The sequence below is a fragment of the Polistes fuscatus genome, unplaced genomic scaffold, assembly GCF_010416935.1.
Source record: "Polistes fuscatus isolate 324 unplaced genomic scaffold, CU_Pfus_HIC Scaffold2, whole genome shotgun sequence".
Taxonomy (NCBI): Eukaryota; Metazoa; Arthropoda; class Insecta; order Hymenoptera; family Vespidae; genus Polistes; species Polistes fuscatus.
In genome coordinates, this window is record NW_025113096.1 from 3,430,312 (window position 1) to 3,448,330 (window position 18,019).

The following is an 18,019-nucleotide window of genomic DNA, read 5'->3' on the forward strand; positions in this document are numbered from 1 at the left end:
GTATGTAACTATATATATATAAACGTTATACTAGTATCTAAAAAATGATGATTATCTAAAATTTCGAAGACAAATTCCTAATTGCTTTCTACCAGGTTTACGTATTACGTTAGTAGGATTCTTTAGAAAATACCTGATATACATATACACACGTTCAAACGTCGCAGGTGCATTGCTGCAGGTCAAATCCGTTTACCTTCTTTTTCATTTTCTTATCTTTAGAAAGAGTGTAAGAGAAGTAGTGGGCGTGGGGGTGGGTTGGGGGAAGTTATTTGGCTTTTAGTCGGTTGGAACGAAAGTTAAGAGAATTTGTAAGTTTTTTTTATACCTCGAAGGAAAGAAAAATGGTATGCAATTACATGCAAATTGAAGTAGAGCGGCACGTCGTTAAGATTGTGTTGTTACCATCACGCTAGCAAGCAAGCAAGCAAGCAAGCACTTTGGCGTTATCATTATCTAACAAGAGAGAAAGAGAGATTCACTCTTTTCCAACAATGTTGTTCTTTATAACGTGTAGATCGACGTAAACGAGTTGAAATTATTTTATATCGATATATCTCGAATGTGATGACGTAGAAAGAAAATGTAAAAAAAAAGAAAAAGAAAAAGAAAAAAGTAAGACAATGAGATAGACGAGGAAATAAAAAGAAAGAGAGAAACAGTCGTAAAACTGGCTGATTCGTGTAAAGAGTAAGAGGGTGAAAGAGGAAGACAGAAAGAGAGAAAGAGAAAGAGAGAGAAAAAGATGGTGGATGATCCTGTTCTCCCTCTCGAGGGAGCAGCAATTTATAAATAATTGAGCTGAGTCCGGTAAAAAATGAATTACGCGTCCCTGTACAATATGAGGAGTAGATTTACAGTAAAACGAGGAAGGGACCCGCGAGAGCTGCTGCGGAGATGAACTCTCACTCTTTCTTTCTATCTCTTTCTCTCTTTTTCTCGTACTCAAATAAGAGACGAGGTCGATGACGAGGGGTTGACCGATACCTAAAGGGAAAAAGGTGAAGTCACATAAGCCGCATCAATTTTGCAATTGGAGAATTTTATGTTCGCGCGTCCTCCATATATTATGAAGAAAAAGAAAGGAGAAAAAAAAAAAAGAAAAAGAAAATAAAGAGACTTTTTTTTCTACTTTCTTTCTCTTTCTTTCTTTCTTTTTTTTTTATTTCTTTCTCCCCAACCTCCCTTGTTTCTCCGTGTCTTTTTTTCATTCCCTTTCCCCCATTTTTATCGCGTTTGTTCTTCCTCCGTCACACCTCGACTCGATTTTATCGCCAAACGTATAGAATAAGTAGGTATACGCAAAAGCAGGGTTCTCCGTAATGTAATCAAAATTCCTTCAAAATAAGCGAAGAAAGAACGAAATTTTCGAAGAAATCGTTGATCACGTCGATGCGTGCGACGAATACGTAATTTAATTGAATGAAAATTAAATATAGAAGAGAGGTGTTAATTTTTGTTGTTCGAAAGAGAAAATGGTAAATATACATATATTGGTATATATCAAAGTGTTTTTACAATGAAACGTACAAGTTCCTACTTTTTGTGAAACTTAAAAAAGAAAAACCGTATATAATATATGTTCGATTCGTGAAAAATGATTGGAAAATTCTCCCTTATGTACGATAACGTTTATAATTATATTGGAATATGATATATGCACTACATATTATAGATCGTAGTAAGTTGTAATTACGATTTAATGAGATATACGTATATATATGTATATATATATACTATATACGAGAACTCGATTCTCCTTGTCGTTCAAAGAACTTTATATTTTCTCGACGACCAATGACAACGACGACGACGACGACGACGACGACGACGACGACGACTACGGATACATAATAATATTACAAAATTCCACTGTACGCGGTTAATGAACGGCAGGTAGTAATATGTCCAGTTTTAAAATCGTTGCATTCCTTTCCACGGAATCAAATTTTAGAAAGTACTATTTTGCATTCGTTGACAAACCGGTTTCTTACTACTATCGTGATCCTATCTTGATATGAGCAAACGTCCGTGTCATTATACCCATTGATACGACGTATTACACGATCTATGCTGATTTCAGAAAATTATGATAATCGTAAATAAATAAATTTCATCTTGTCCAACCATATATATATATATTCAGTAGAGGAAACTAAAATTCACGAATTAGCCAAGATATCAAGTTTAATTTATGAATTTTCAAAATAATTCCCATGATTTTGCAGTTACGAATATATAAGGGAAATCCCGTAACGCCTGACAGCACCTAACGCCGGACACTGGTGTTATCTCGAAAAATGACAACGTGAACGATTCAAACACAGGTGAAAGGGGTGCGAGGGGCGTAGCGGTACAGGGTCATACGATTTAGTTTATCAGTGACGGTCAAGGTAACATCGAGAGCGCTCCGATTTATGTTTTCGGCGGGAAAACACTGCGTCACGTAAGATCCAGATGAGTGTTACAGCTAAATTTCTGTGTTTAAGTTTTTATGGTATTTGTTAATTAAGGTAGAGTTCCATTATTATTGATCCTACACAAGACACCCTATGTAGACTTTTACATATGTGATCGAGGCCTGATGTTTTAAAAATGTCCGGTGCTAGGTGCCACTTCCAGCGATTGTATTTTTCTACACCAAAGTTTAATTTTTGTTTTTAAATATGATTATGCGGAAATTGCATTTTTATTAATTTATGTTGATCCTAAAGTTTGTTGACTTAACTAATTAATAAATGAAGTTACATTTTTCGAAATAGTTTTTATTTTATTTCTTGAAAACCTTAAGTGTCCGTCACTAGGGAACTTCTCCTCCATAAATACGATTAGATACACATACGTGCAATATATGATTATGCGAGTACTGATTTTTACGATATAAAATATCTTCATTGTTATTTTTATCCTTCAACAGTATTCGGCTATTGCCTTTTTACGAGTGACCGATTAATCCTGCATGAAGGCTTTTAAATAATTCATATAGGGGCAGGGGGAGGGGGAGTATTAATGTGCAATTAATTTAATTATAGTATTAACAGCAGCGACTATACGGTAGGCGCGCATAAAAGGAAAAGAAACATAATCATGTTTCCTTCGACGTTCCTCGCTTCGTTTCCCTGATCGACGAGACGGAAAAGAAAGAGAGAAAGAAAAAGATGAAGATAAAGAGAGATAGATAGAGAAAATCATTGGGTGAGTATTTTCGGCGAAGTAAAAGCGAAGAAAGTACTTTGCCGAAGACATTCGGCATGAGCTGCTCGTTCCACCGAGTTTGAAATTAGGAAAACAAATATCGTGCGAACGATGAAGAGATAAAAGGGAGACTAATACAGGGCTCACTTCAGAAGATAAAGTCTGTAATGCTAACATCATTTTAATTCTCTCTCGTTCTTGTTGAAATTCGGGGGTGGGAGTTGGGGGGGGGGTTAGGGTAGGCTGCTTTGGGAAAGGAGAAGCTGTGTTCTCTCTTAAAGAGACAAGACCCGGACTGGTACCAGCTAGAAACAGACGAACCGAAAGAAACGACGACGGGGAATGATAGAAAGAGATAGGACAGACAAACGGACAAACAGACAGAGAAAGAGAGAGAGAGAGAGAGAGAAAGAGACAGGAGGGTTGCGAGTTGAATCGAGCCGAGTAATCAGCGTGACATTATTTTCCCTTTGAGATCTCCCGTGTTTTAATACGAAGGTAAACGTATAATCCGCTTGCACGATTCCAGACACAAAATTTGTTCGTCTAAGCTCTCTTTCTTTCTCATCTGAATTCAACTCGATCGTTTCTTAATTAACACGACGAAACCTTCGTCTCCTCCTACTCCTCCTCTTCCTCCAGCTTTACCTGTAACTTTTTTCTTTTTATTTTTATCACCGAAAATACTAATGTGACATCAAGTTTCGAAAGAGAAAACAAATCTAACGTCTATGTTAAGAGTAAGAAAAAATGCTGTAGAAAAACGTACTAACGATAAGTATGATTTGAAATTTGATCGAGAGAAGTATCGCAAAGTACGAGGATAGTAATTATTTCGAGGAAAAGAAAACTTGATACAACTTTATATTTTTTTGTCGTCTCGAAATTTTAACTTTTCGATATTCCGATGAGAAACTACTAATCGAACTGATTCACTAACTCGTTCACTCGTTAACTCTCTTTATCATTTTCGTTTACTTTAAATTAATAGGTATAATATCGTGTTATATTATTTCGTTGTTAAACGATGTTACCGATAAATAAATATAATATAGATGATTTTGATATAAATATTTAACAAACGGTATATATCCGAATATATACGTAGCAATAATTTATAACATTCTCGGTTTTTATTCGAAAAAAGGAAACCGTTATTAAAAATCGTTTTCTGCCTTCTTAACTATGGAATTCTTTATTTCACTGTTCTTCCCCACTTCCCCATTATGAGAAGCACCCAAAAAAAGAAAGAAAAAAAAAGGAGAAAAAAAATAACCGGTTCTCCCTCTTTTTCTTTTTCTGTCACTCCCTCTCTCATCGTCGAAAGAATAACGTTCGCACTTTACGATTATGTCTGCCTACTTTTTTTCCCATTCTCTCTCTCTCTCTCTCTCTTTTTCTTGTATTCTTGTTTCTTCTTTTTTTTCTCTCATTTCGATTAAAAAGTCTGAGATCTTGGTGTCAACGACAGATTCACGATCCACGTGGTATTCCTTCTACTACCAACCACTACACTATTATTATTACCCACACACATATTCGTATTCATATACGCATACATATATATTACGACACTACGTATATATATATAATATATAAATATTATAAGTAGCTAGAGTCTAAAGGATAATACTTTCGTTCTTTTTTTGTTTTGTTTCATTTTTTCCCTTCCCTTTCTGTTTTTTCTTCTAGGATTTAATAAACTTTTTGACATAAATTAGAAATGAGATTAAAATGGAATGGTAGTCTTGGGCAAAGCTTAATGCGAACGCAAGGTTAAAATCGGCTGGTATATTACGGTCGAGTGTGTATAGCTTTGAGAAAATATATATATGAAAAAAAAAAAAAAAAAAGAAAGAAAAAAGAAAAACGAAAAAGAAAGAAAACGAAAGAAAAGGGAGAGCTCTTCGTCGCTATTTCCATACGGCCTCATATTTTATTTGATATTTTTGAAATAAGCGTCGTGTCACTTTAACGACCCTATGGTGACCGGATGTCGTAATGACGTACCGACAAAACTGCAACGGATTCTTGTTATATTATTTTTCTTTTCTCTTAACTCACCCTTCAATATTCTCTTTATCTTACTCTTCCCCTCTCTCTCTCACTCTCTAATTTTTTGTTTTCGAAAAAGTTTTGTCGAAGTTACGAGAAAAAAAAAAAGGAAAAAGAACGAATAAGAGAAAGGAAAAGAAGGAGGAGAAGAAGAAGAAGAAGAAGAAGAAGAAAAATAATAAAAAGAAAAAAGGATAACGAGAAAGTTGAAAGATGTAAGAGAAACACGAATCTGTTATAATGATCTCGGCAATCCTGTCGTCCCAATATAATGACAAATTATCTTCCGAGCATTAAATTATCGTCGCATCGATCGGTATTTCGATCCAATTAACCTTCTTAAATTTATGACGACTTAACTCACAAACTTAAGACTCCCCGTGAGAACAATATTACGTGATTACATTAACATGGTAAAAGAATTGATTGGATCTTAACGTCCTATAACAAACCAATTTATGAATGCACAAATGAATTGGGGGATAAGTATAATATAACGGGACATAAAGAAAAATAATGCTACGTCGATTTTTACGGATTCTTAATATAATAAAAGTAAATAAAAGCTAATACGCTACTCTTTCATATCTTTCGTTATATAATAGATAAAAAAAATTCTTTATCGCTTTGTATGTGTGTGTGTGTGTGTGTACGCGCGTTATCGTTTCACGATAGGAAATTCTCGTGCAAAAAATACGTAGTATGACGAATTTGATTTTTTACGAGAGTAAAAATCACATTATACGAGAAAAGGAAATATTTTGTTTTTTTGTCCCGTTGAAATAGAATTCAAAGAGAAACTTTCTTTTTTGCGATAGAATTCAAATAAATCAAATTGAATAATATAATATCGATGATATATATATAGAAATTATTTAAAATAATATAAATATCAATTTGCCCATATATAGTAGCGTATTACCGTACAAAAATATAATGTTTACGGTTAACGTGATTCGAATATTCACTTTTTCTCCATTATTCATTACAAATATTAGTACGAAATACGTTGGTTGTCGTTCACGTTACTCCCGTGGAGACAAAACAACCGTATAGATTATAACGAACGCACCTGTTTTCCCCGGGACAAGTCTTTGACAGAGGAATAAGAGAAGCCGAACGTGATATTCATGCGCCAACGTAAAATATCTCTGAGTTATGATCCCTAGCGACTGTCGCGTCTTGCTTCTTGAGAAAAAAGAAAAAAAAAAAAAGAAAAATATAATATCATTTTTTGTTGAGGTTTATAATAAGCGAAAGAGGGCGAAAAAGAGAAGGGAACAGAATCAAAAAGAAGAGAAAGAGAAAGAGATAGAGAAAACAAAATTTAAATACAGCGAGCTTACACATTCCAAGCTTTTTTTTGGTGAAGCTTTTACAAAGATGGCAGGGGGGAAATAAAAGGGTGGAAATGATACTGTAGATATAAAAAAAAAAAAAAAAAAGAAAAGAAAGAAATTGAATTAATTGAAAAAGAAGAAGAAAAAAGATTAGCATTTATTTACGCAAACATGAGATATAACGAAAGAGAGAAAAGAGAAAAAGATAAGATTATGAAAAACCGATCTTTCCCATCGACGAAAATTTTATCCTCGGCAGGTATTTTATCTGAAATTCTCCTCGTCATTCTCGATAGGAGATACGCGATACACGTTTTATTTGCAGGAGACGGATATATTCACGATTTCAAGGGGGTTTTCGTTTACACAATTCCATCGACTTTTCGACGTATATACTTTTTTTAACGTAAACATACTATAATATATCCTATTGATGGACTACACATATACCATACCTAATACACGATATACACAAAATATGATAAAAAATTGAAATATGTAAAAAGTCAGATAAACGAACACAAATGATTACATGTCAGACATTACAGATAACTATGAGATGATTCACGTATAATATCTATGAAAGAAATCTTAGAAAAAAGAAATCGAAATCGTTATCACAAGTATCTATATTATTATTATTATTATTATTGAAAGAAAATAAATAAAAAAATAAGAAAAAAAAAGAAATTAACATATTATCTAGCTTATTAGAAAAAATAAAAAAATATAATACAAGAAAAAAATAGGGGCGAATTTTTGTATTAACGACATCAATATGACACAATCGTATTATTTCGTATATGCATGCTCTCTGAAAGTTAAAATTTCATTAGGCTTTCAATCGAAGGATGCAAAGTGTCTCAAGCATGTCGCAAGAGAATAAAATCGAGAACGGTGTCTCTCTTCGAACTGGCATTCTCTCGTAACTTTCCATTCTCCGTATGTGTCGTTCGCGCGAATGAACGAACGTACGCGAAATGTATGAACATACGAAACGAATAAACGAACGAAACGAACGAACGAACGAAAGAAGGAAAGACGCGCGCGAGAGAGGTCCCAGCACCCCTCCTCCTTTCACCCCCTCCCCCACCCGCCCCCACCCTACCACCATTCGACAAACGATTCGAACGAAACTCGTTAATTTCGTAGCCCGACGAGTCCAAAGGTAATTCGATTCTCTTTTACGCAATTTCGGCGTTGTAGCGCGGTTTCCCACTCGTAGAACTGCGAAACGAGCTTTCTGAACGACTTAACGGGTGTCTCAAAATCATTTATTTACATCTTTTTTTATTATTTCTTTCTATTTTTTCTAAAACAATCTCAATTGAACATGACGAATATATCTGTATATATTGTTTCAATTAATACTTTCACGTATTTTTAATACAGTTTATTCATTTACAATCGATACTATTTAAAATGATATTTTCCATATTAAGAAATTCGATGCTTTTTTCTTTCTTTCTCTCTCTCTTTCATTTTTATTTTTCCGATCAATGCAACATGAATACAATTTTCAATTAATTGTGCGGAGTATTAATATTAAAATGAAATCCGTATATATATATATATATATATCGTGGTAATATTAATATATCATATAGGGTTACAAATAATCGTGTGCATTGAAATGTTGTTTCAAAGCCAAGCCCGAAATGAGAACGATCGATCGAGTTTCGGCCAATTTAATTTGATATATTGAAAATTCTCATCGTAAATATTTTTCTTTTGTTCTTTTTTGTATTATTTTGTCTATAGGTAGGTATAATATAAAATGTATCATTTATCGGCAAGTTTCCCGTTTCTCATTCTAATATAATATAATATATTATTACGATATATTATGTAAAATATTACAAAGAATTTATATTATAATAAGAATGTTAACGTATTAGAATAATAAATGGAGAACGCGAAAGGAACGATTTATTAGCGAGTAAGAATTTTTACGATCGATTTAACGAGAATTTCACTCTCTTTTCTCTTTCTACCGAGATCGAACACCGGCCTCGTTGACGATCGCGATCTTTCGTTCTTCCAATACGATGCCGCCGTTTGTGTTAGTGGTGATGGTGATGGTGATGGTGATGGTGTTTGTAAATCGATCGTGGCTGCGTCTCTAAGGTGATACTGCGAAAGCGATCTAGCTCGTTAAGTACCGCCACTACTATCCAAAGGAGAAGAAGAAGAAGAAGAAGAACGTTGGAAAACGATCCGCTTCGCGAAGAAAGATCGAAAGATCGAGATCAAGAAAATAATGTGGTGGATCCTCGAGCCGATAATCCTACCAAGAAACACCGGCGAATTATGCGAGGAAGTTTCCTTAGTTGACTCTTTGTGTTATATCCCCCTTTTCTTTTTTTCTTTATAAAATTCATCGAGATCGGTACGATAATTTTTGAACAAAAACCGATCGTATTATAATACTTTTCATCCTTCTTTCGATATTATTTTCACATAATGTGTGTGTGTGTGTGTGTGTATGGTATAGAATATTTTTTATGTTATATTAATTATCTTAAATACGGACCAATGATAAATGTACTATTAAAATCGTCATATATTCTATATAGATAGATATTTAGTCTCGATATTATATATGAATGTTGTTATACGATTGAAAAACTTGATTAGAAATCACGTTGAAACTATCCTACCACGTGTTCTTCTTATAATATGACAAAAAATATTGGCAAAAAGAAAGAAATAATCGAAGCATGCTCGAGAAGATTGCTCGAATTACTCTATTATCGATTATTATCCGCGTTAACTACGATCGGACAAAAAATCGATCTCTTTATTAACGATCGTTTATGTTAAAAGCCAACGAAGCGTATCTTCTAAGAAGAGAAAACGTATTGAACGAGACAAAAATAACAAAAATATTTAAATAATTATTCGATTAATTTATATCGTAGAAAAATTCTTAACATTTAATACATTTTTCTTTCACTATTTCCTGGATATTAAAACTGAACACAGAACGAAGAGAGAGAGAGACAGAGACAGAGAGAGGGAAAGAAAGAGTTACAAAACAAAATGAAAGGATCGAGAAAAAAAGAGTCGCAGTTCGGATTGTCCGGTCCGGTTTTCGCGGTGCCACCCCGTATACCGCATGGGAAAATAAATCTTGTGGACACTCACCGGGAGGGAGACTGGACACTGGACGCTGTCACCGGACACGGGTTGCAGCGACTGCAACAGATCGCGTGCGTGAAAGAGAGGACGGCTATCAATGGCTGCATTATACAATACCAACTGGCGGTGTACACGGATTTATACCTACATATACATATATATATATCTGTATATACGATATATCTATATACGTATATATATATATATATAAAATATATGTATTATACGCACACATACACTTGTCCACGGACTTGATCGTGCATCGAGCGAGTGTCGGACGTTACATACGTGAATTAAACGTACATATATTATATATATTATATATACATGTATATATATATATGTATATAAGGTATTCCCCGAAGAGAATCCTCTTCTTCCCAATGTGCAAACTCGTTCAGCGCGCACGTTCGCGAAAGAAAGAAAGGAACACACGATCAGACGAAACGACCGAATAATGTCGTGGATGAGCCCGAAGACGTTTCCAGACCGAAAGAAGAGGATACCTTCCTTGCCTGTTGTGCTTGGTCCGTCCTGCTCCACCCTGTTTTCTCGCGTTTACTTTACGACGAACATTTTGCCGATTAGATATCGCCCTTTTGCAAACATCACCGTCGGGGAGTGGGTTCGATCATTGTATGCTTCTATCATTCTCTCTCTCTCTCTCTCTCTGTTTCTTTTTCTTTCTCTTTCTCATTCTTGATCGATCGATCGATTGATCGGTGGGTCGGTCTACCTATCTCTGTCTCTTTTGCTCTCACTCTCGACCGGACTGACCTGTTCACGTCGCATACAGAGCCGCAATAACTATATCCAGCCAAACGCTTTTTTCCTGCAAGTGCGTTCTTGCACCAACTGGAAATGAATTGAGTTATTGTAAAATTGTGTCCCCCTCCTCCCCCTCCCATATCCCCCCTTCCACGAGTTGCCCCGCGAGTCTAGTTATATCTTTATCCTTCTTCTTTTTTTTCTCCTAGTCACTAAGAGTGAGAGGAACAAAATGAGGGAAGAGGGGAATGGGATAGTGTGTGCAACGTAAGTAATCGTCGTTACCATTTTCCTTCTATAGTTCATAACTACGCGCACGGTGCGTTGCCACGTGCTTGATTTAACGTGATATATGTATATATATCTTGCTTACGCTCCTAAAGAGAGAGTTGGCGTATTAATTTTTACTTTCTTTTTCTATTTTTGATCTCTTTTAATTTTCTAAAGATCGTCTTAAAAAAAAAAACAAAAAAATAATAGGATTTTCTCTTCTTGTTTTTTATTATTTATTTGTAAGGATTAACATTTAACGCGTCGAGATCTTACGTTCGTTGAGTTTTTTCCTTTAAAAGTCACGATTTTTCTTTTTAAATAATTTATTAATTAAATTTATTAATTAAATTATTTAAAAAGAAATATTTTTAAATTAAATTTTTTCAAATAATTTCAACATCGTATGCGCGTGCAATCAAAAAGGTAAACAAAATTTATATAATTACGCACATACATCGTTGTATTATTTAATATCCCCATGGCAATACAAATTTCTATCGTTTAATTATTAAGAACATTCGTTTCAAATATAAAAGATTAAATATTGATAAATATTTTGATATTAAAATTTAATAGAATTTTGTGTGTCAATCCTGTTGATAAGTTTGACCAGTTAACAACTCATATAATAATACATAGATTACGTATTCAATGTAAAATATATGTATGAATAGATACATGCAAAACTATTTCACAAAATAATAATACTCGTAAGAAAATACGAATCTATTTAAATAAAAGATAATAATATATAAAATATTTTCTAATTCTAAAGAATAAAAATACAATCTATAAATGAAAATGAATTTTTCTACTCACCGGCTACGAATTTCGTTCCAGGTGATCGGGTTTACGGCCGTGACGACCCCATCCACCGTCGAACAATTACGGCAAACATCAGGAAGCGCTCCGTTCTGTAAATGAAACAACAACGGAGTGTCTTCGTTAGTATCCCAGCATGATCGAATGTAATAGTACGAACTAACGAACGAACGAATGAAAGTTAGTTCTTTCCGTCGCTATCTTCTAATGTAAAAACTGCGCGAAATTTATGCGAACGCTTGTTAAATGAAAGTAACGACCTAGAGCGAAATTTTCCCACGAGAGGCGACCACCTTCTAGGAAGATTACGATACAAATATATAAATCGAATTATTTTATCTTTCGATATTAAAACTCGCCAAGGATCCTTTAATTTTCTATATCGTTCTATTTGTAAACGTTATGATCAAATAAATTCATAATAATTATTAGTAATATTATTTATCCAGAATTTTGATATTAATAATATTCATTATTAATATTGTATTAATATAATTGTACATGCACACACACACATACATACACACACATACATTTTTGATGAAAATAATCTAAATCTAAAAGATCGGTACATTAGTTCGTTACTATCAAAATTGATGAAGGGAAGGAAAAGATAAAGCTTATTTGTAAAAATTCAAGGTCAACAAATTTGCATACTTCGAATAAACGGATACTAGGGATACTTGGAAAAGACAAAGGACGATGATTCAGAAAATCAGAGGAGAAAATTACCTGGTAGATGACACAAGATTCCTACGAACTTGAACACTACATCACTGTCTTCCTTTTACCCACTCATGTACATACTCGCTCACTCGACATTTCAAAGTTTTATAGTCGAAATACCGATCTTCTCCCTCTTTCTCAAGGAGATATTCGCTGACTAATGCCGATGGTTTTAAGAATTTCCTTTTTTCTTTTTATTTGTTTCTTTTTTTTTCGCATATTTTATGTCACTGCTCGAACTATGCCGAGTATCTTCCGGCTTTTAAGTATAAAACATTTCGATCGCTAATCTGAAAAGAAGAAATTAAAAAAAAAATAAAGAAATAAAAAATATAAACCCGCGCTGACATATTGCAATAAATATCGAAAAATTAGCAATGAAAAAGATAATATACATCGTATATTTGTAAAGTTCGAACCAAAAAAGAAAAAAGAAATCTTGAAATCTTTGTTACTGGACGTGTTCCGTTCCTAGAGAAGTCAACTCACGTTCTAATAATAGCTAAGCTAATTAATTCTCAAACACGTAGGTAATGTACCTGCAACAGCGTAGACATTTCTGATTAGCTAAAATCCGTAAACTCGTTACGTAATCACTTAGAATACTATGGTAAAGAAAATGATATCTGTAAAGGTGACGAACGTTCTCGTTCTAGGAGGGTAGTTCGAGTGCATGAAAAAAAAAGAAAAAAAATGAAAAGAAAAAAAACGAATATAAATCAAATACTTTAATCTGACAGATTTCTCTTTTTGAGTAATGATCAGTCAAGTAAATAATAATTGGTACGAGAGTTTAATAACAAAATCCAATCTCAACAACTGCATAATTCTATTTAGATAAAGATAAGTATATAAGATGTATTAATCTAACATCTAATAACTACTTGAAAATACAAACATATGTAATTAATTACCAAGCTATAATTACAAATATCTCAAGAGATCGGTATAAATATCTAATAAATTCTTCATTATTTATTTCTCTTATGAATTTCACATATCTCGCGATGCTAGACTGAAATCATTGATCCTAAAGTATGATAAACCAAATTCCTTTTTTCTCCTCTTCCTTTCCCTCCCACCCCACTTTCTCTCTCTCTCTCTCTCTCTCTTCGTTTATTTTCTTTGACAAAGAAAAAGCAAAATTCGAGTCGAACGGAATAACGAACGATGCGAAAGTAAAAGATGTTTCTATACTAAAATAGGAGAAAAAAAAGTAAAAGAAGAAGAATAAGAAGAAGAAGAATTTTTCGATCATCAAAGAGCCGTAAAACCGTCGAGCGTTACTATCCGGGTCTCCATTATTTGCTGAGGAAAAGTGAGGCCAGGTTACTGCACGAAACCAGGAGTGCGAAGAGTTAGAAACGGCGCTTTCAACTGGATGACAGGCGAAAGGCATCCGGTCGAATAGGAGGACGTATAAAATCAACGTTGGATTACGTGCGAATGGTCGTCCTGCAACGTCGGCCGATATACTTAGCAAGTAATCGATGCTAGCATATATAAATACCATGTATGCATATGTACCACGTATTATACATATATACATATAGATAGATTAAATGAGGATACCCGAGAGGTTGGTAGAACGTCGTTTACTCAAGAGTACCTTAACACGTATAAACACGCTGACAATCGGACAGCTAATTCTACACCCTTCGGCTTTTAGTTCTCCTTAGTTGAGAGAGTAAAGTAACAAATCTTCTTAAACTATTCGAGGTTTCCTATTTCATTTATAAAACCGACCGACGTTCTATGCGATCGTAATCAATATAAGATAGATAGTTAAACATACGTCTAATATATTTTAATAAATGAATTCATGATTATTTCGTTATTTTACTTATATCAATGGATTTTCTTTGAAGAAGAAAAATAAGTTCATAGTGATAACAATAACAAGAGACCAGATGTAAGTAGGGTATCGAAGATTTTGGAATGGTCGGCAGGATCGCGAAAGGTTCGTTTCAGTAAAAACCGACGGAAACGTTAACGGAACGAGTTTCTCAGTCCGTTATTCTATAAGGGAAGAGATGAAGAAAAAGAAGAGGAAGCTGTAGAGAGAAAGAAGAAGAAAAAGAAGAAGAAGAAGAAAAGGGTATAATATGAGACGATCGATAATCGTTAAGATAAAATTCAACTATAATAAATGGAAACGAAGAAAGGTAGAATCAGTTTTAATAAGCCCTTACCTATACGATGATATTCGTTCGATTTTCGTTGAATTCATAAAAATAACAAAATAAAATATATATATATATACATACGGATATAAGATACGTATACGTGGCAGGCTCGTACTTAAACCAGAAACAATATTCTCTTATTTCCAACCTGGCGTAAGTTAACAAGATTGTGTATCTTTTTGGTGTACAAAACGGAGTCACGAGAGAGAAAGAAAGAAAGAAAGAAAGAAAAAAAAAAGAAATCAGAGGAACGGGTAAAAGAAGTTGGTGCTCTCGCAATATCGCGATCTATAAGTCACATATCTTAACGAATCCGTGAAAAGAACACAAGCTACCGATTAAAAGGGAAATTTCGTTGCTTTCTGCACGGTTCCGATAAAATAAAATAAAGAGGAAAAAAAGAGAAAAAAAAGAAAAAAAAAACAAAAAAGGAATCAAAAAGAAGGATACCGTGCGAGAAGTAGCGGACGAATCTTATCTCATTCTCTCTCTCTCTCTCTCTCTCTCTCTCTCTCTCCGTCTTTCTCATTCTCTCTTTTCTCTCTCGAAAAGGTAGGTTGCTCCTGGTTCTACCGTACGGGATAACATGCTAATGGAACGTGGGCGTAGCACGGAAATAAGGAGAGACGCAGGCGTGCTCGCACGACAAAGTGGTAAGTAGCCAATTTTGGTCTCGCTTTCGAGAGCGGCAAACCAGTCGCATAAACGGTTCGACTAAAGCCACGATTTTCGATTTTTGTCTCTCGACTACAACGACGACGGCGACGACAACGACCAAAGAAACCTGGAAACTGTGGAAGGACGTTTAATGAGTATTTTAAGATTTTCGACTAGTAAATGGAAATTATCAAATTGGTTCTTCATTATTTCGATATCACGAATTTTTTCGTTAATCCTTATGATAACGGTAATTTGCTAGAACAAATATATATTCACACTTTATATGTATTTATCATTAATAGAGCTAAGAACGTTAATATTATATAAATATATATATATTATATAGGATTAAATAATAATCTATTGGAAACACATATGAAAATAAAAATATATTATAAATTAACGTCAATGTGTGTGTGTGTCGCTACTATGTTACAAATGGTCAAAACATATATGTATATATGCATATATATGTATTATCGTAATATAGCAATACGTTCGATTAACCATATGACGCGAATATACGTTGGTTATTTTGCTCAAAGGGTTAAATAAACCAGTGACGTACCGAAAATAGTATCCTGAACGATGGTTTGTTGATTTCTCGATTGCTACAAAGCGACTGCCGTTGTTATGTTTACGTTGTCGAATTCATATCAAACAAGAGAAATACGTTAATCAATAGCAATGACGATAAACACTCTCTTCAATATTATCCTTTTGTTTATCTATCGTAGATCGAAAAACTCGCGTATGTATTATGTATATACATGAATGACTGAATCGAATAAAACTAAATATCGTAAACCATAACGAACATATCTTACATCTATCGATTTATCTTAATTATATGTAATACGATAATATATACATAAACAGTAGGTGTGACGCTAATCGATTAATTTAAATAAGTTACAAAAAAAGAAATGAAAGAAAAAAAAAGAACAAAAAGAACACATTGCACGCATTTAAAATGCAAATAATATTAAGAACGAAGCAAACGTAAGAAGATAGTTCTACAGAATAAAAATTAAAATAAAATAATATGCAATTTAGATCGGTGCGAGTGGTGCTACATAAAAAAAAAAAATCCACCGAAAAATAAGAGAAAAAAAAGAGAGAGAGAGAGAGAGAGAGAAAATTACTAGGAAGTGACGGAAGAGATCAAGAAGGCAATAGGAATAGTTTAAGGGGCATCGGTCAGGTAGGAGTCCGGTAGGCGAGCCGTTTGCCGGTTGGAAGGCGAGTCCAGGCCTCTGGAAAGATGCTGGAGAGGCCACCGAGTGGTGGCGGCACGGCCGGTGTGGTCAGGTGGCTCGCAAGGACGCGGCAGGCCATTCACCCGTTCACCACTCTTTCCCCATCCCCCCACCATACCTCACCATACCCCACCCCATCCCTCCATTTCTCCACGCGTCGAGTTCTTCGCTCAACGACGACAACGACAACGCATTCGATCTCTCTCTCTCTCTCTCTCTCTCTCTTTCATTCTCGATTATATTGGACCGTTGTCCCTGCTACCATCACCCCTTCCTTCTCTTCCACCTTTTCTCGTTTACCTGAGAGCTCCCATCCCCACTATTGTCCACTACTTTAACCCCACCATGCTACCCGAAGCAGTCGACACGAGCACCGTCTCTTAACTGAGTTACCGGTATTTGTACTCCGAGGAATCGCCGCTTACCCGACTCTACACTCCTGTTCATGTAAACACGATAATTGGCCTGTTACACTTTGCCCCTCGTCGTATGCCGTCCAGGGGAAAATTTTTTTTCTCAATAATATGGCGGAAAGCGTGAACCGTAAAGTAAGATTTCTCCCGGTGGCGGGAAGGGGAGAGATGAGAAGAAAAGAATTATAGAAAGTAGAGGATGTATCAATACATGTATGTATATATATATACATATATACGTTTATATTGATAACAATCTATACGAGTACTACTATAACTTACGGATATTTTTCAAATATTATCCTGCCGATTGAAAATAAATCAAATTCCACTTGTTCAATTGCACGTATACGATATATTCTATGAAAAGACAAAAAATACGAAAAAAAAAAAGAAGAAAATACATTTATTCATACATTGTTCCTGTCTACGATAGATAAATGATTATAATCGAGAAAAGAGATAAAAAAGAAACATAAATAAGTATCGTACAGAAGGAAGTTTAAAGAATAATGATTTTACTAATTGTAAGAGGAGTATATATACATATATACATAATCGTATAAGATGTTAGAGAAATAGATATCGATAGGCGTGTATAGTAATTAAGATGAAAATTTATAATCGTATATAGAAATCGAACGAAATTCGTCTGGGAGGGGTTACGTGACCATTTATCTTATGAGAGGGAATACGAGGACGTTAATGGCGAGGAGTCCCGAGCCCTGGCATAAATCTTAGAATCCGGAAAGGAAAACGGTTAAGGCGTTAGAGTTACCATGAAGGGATACGGCGATTCGTTTGCATTAACGCAATATTTCCTTGCCACCTGACCTTCCTAGCCAGAGAGAGGAGGATGTCGCCGTGCGAGGCGATATATTGCGAATTAGCGAGGAGTATTATTCGCGCGAGTAATCTTAAAGATAGTACACTACTACGGGCACCTCCTCCACAACCTTCGCAACCTCCACCTTCACCTCTACCACTACTACCACCTCCACTTCCATTTCCATCTACTACTACTTCTTCTTCTTCTTCTTCTTCATTTTCTTCATTTTCTTCTTTTTCTTCTTTTTCTTCTTCTTCTTCTGTTGCACTTTACCAAGGAGAAATGGAATTCTTCGAGGAACGTTTATTATCACGATACAAGCTTAGTCGTGTAGTCCAGCGTAGAGAAGACA

At 34.7% G+C, this 18,019-nt stretch overlaps 1 protein-coding gene across 1 annotated transcript in view; it reads right to left on the reverse strand.

The window, feature by feature from the left end:
• LOC122517096 overlaps nt 1-18,019 on the reverse strand; it is a 202,366-nt gene that overhangs the window by 121,209 nt on the left and 63,138 nt on the right. The window contains exon 2 of the mRNA XM_043635467.1: nt 11,592-11,686. Within this exon, the coding sequence (XP_043491402.1) occupies nt 11,592-11,686 (95 nt within the window). The remainder of the gene's footprint in view (nt 1-11,591; nt 11,687-18,019) is intronic.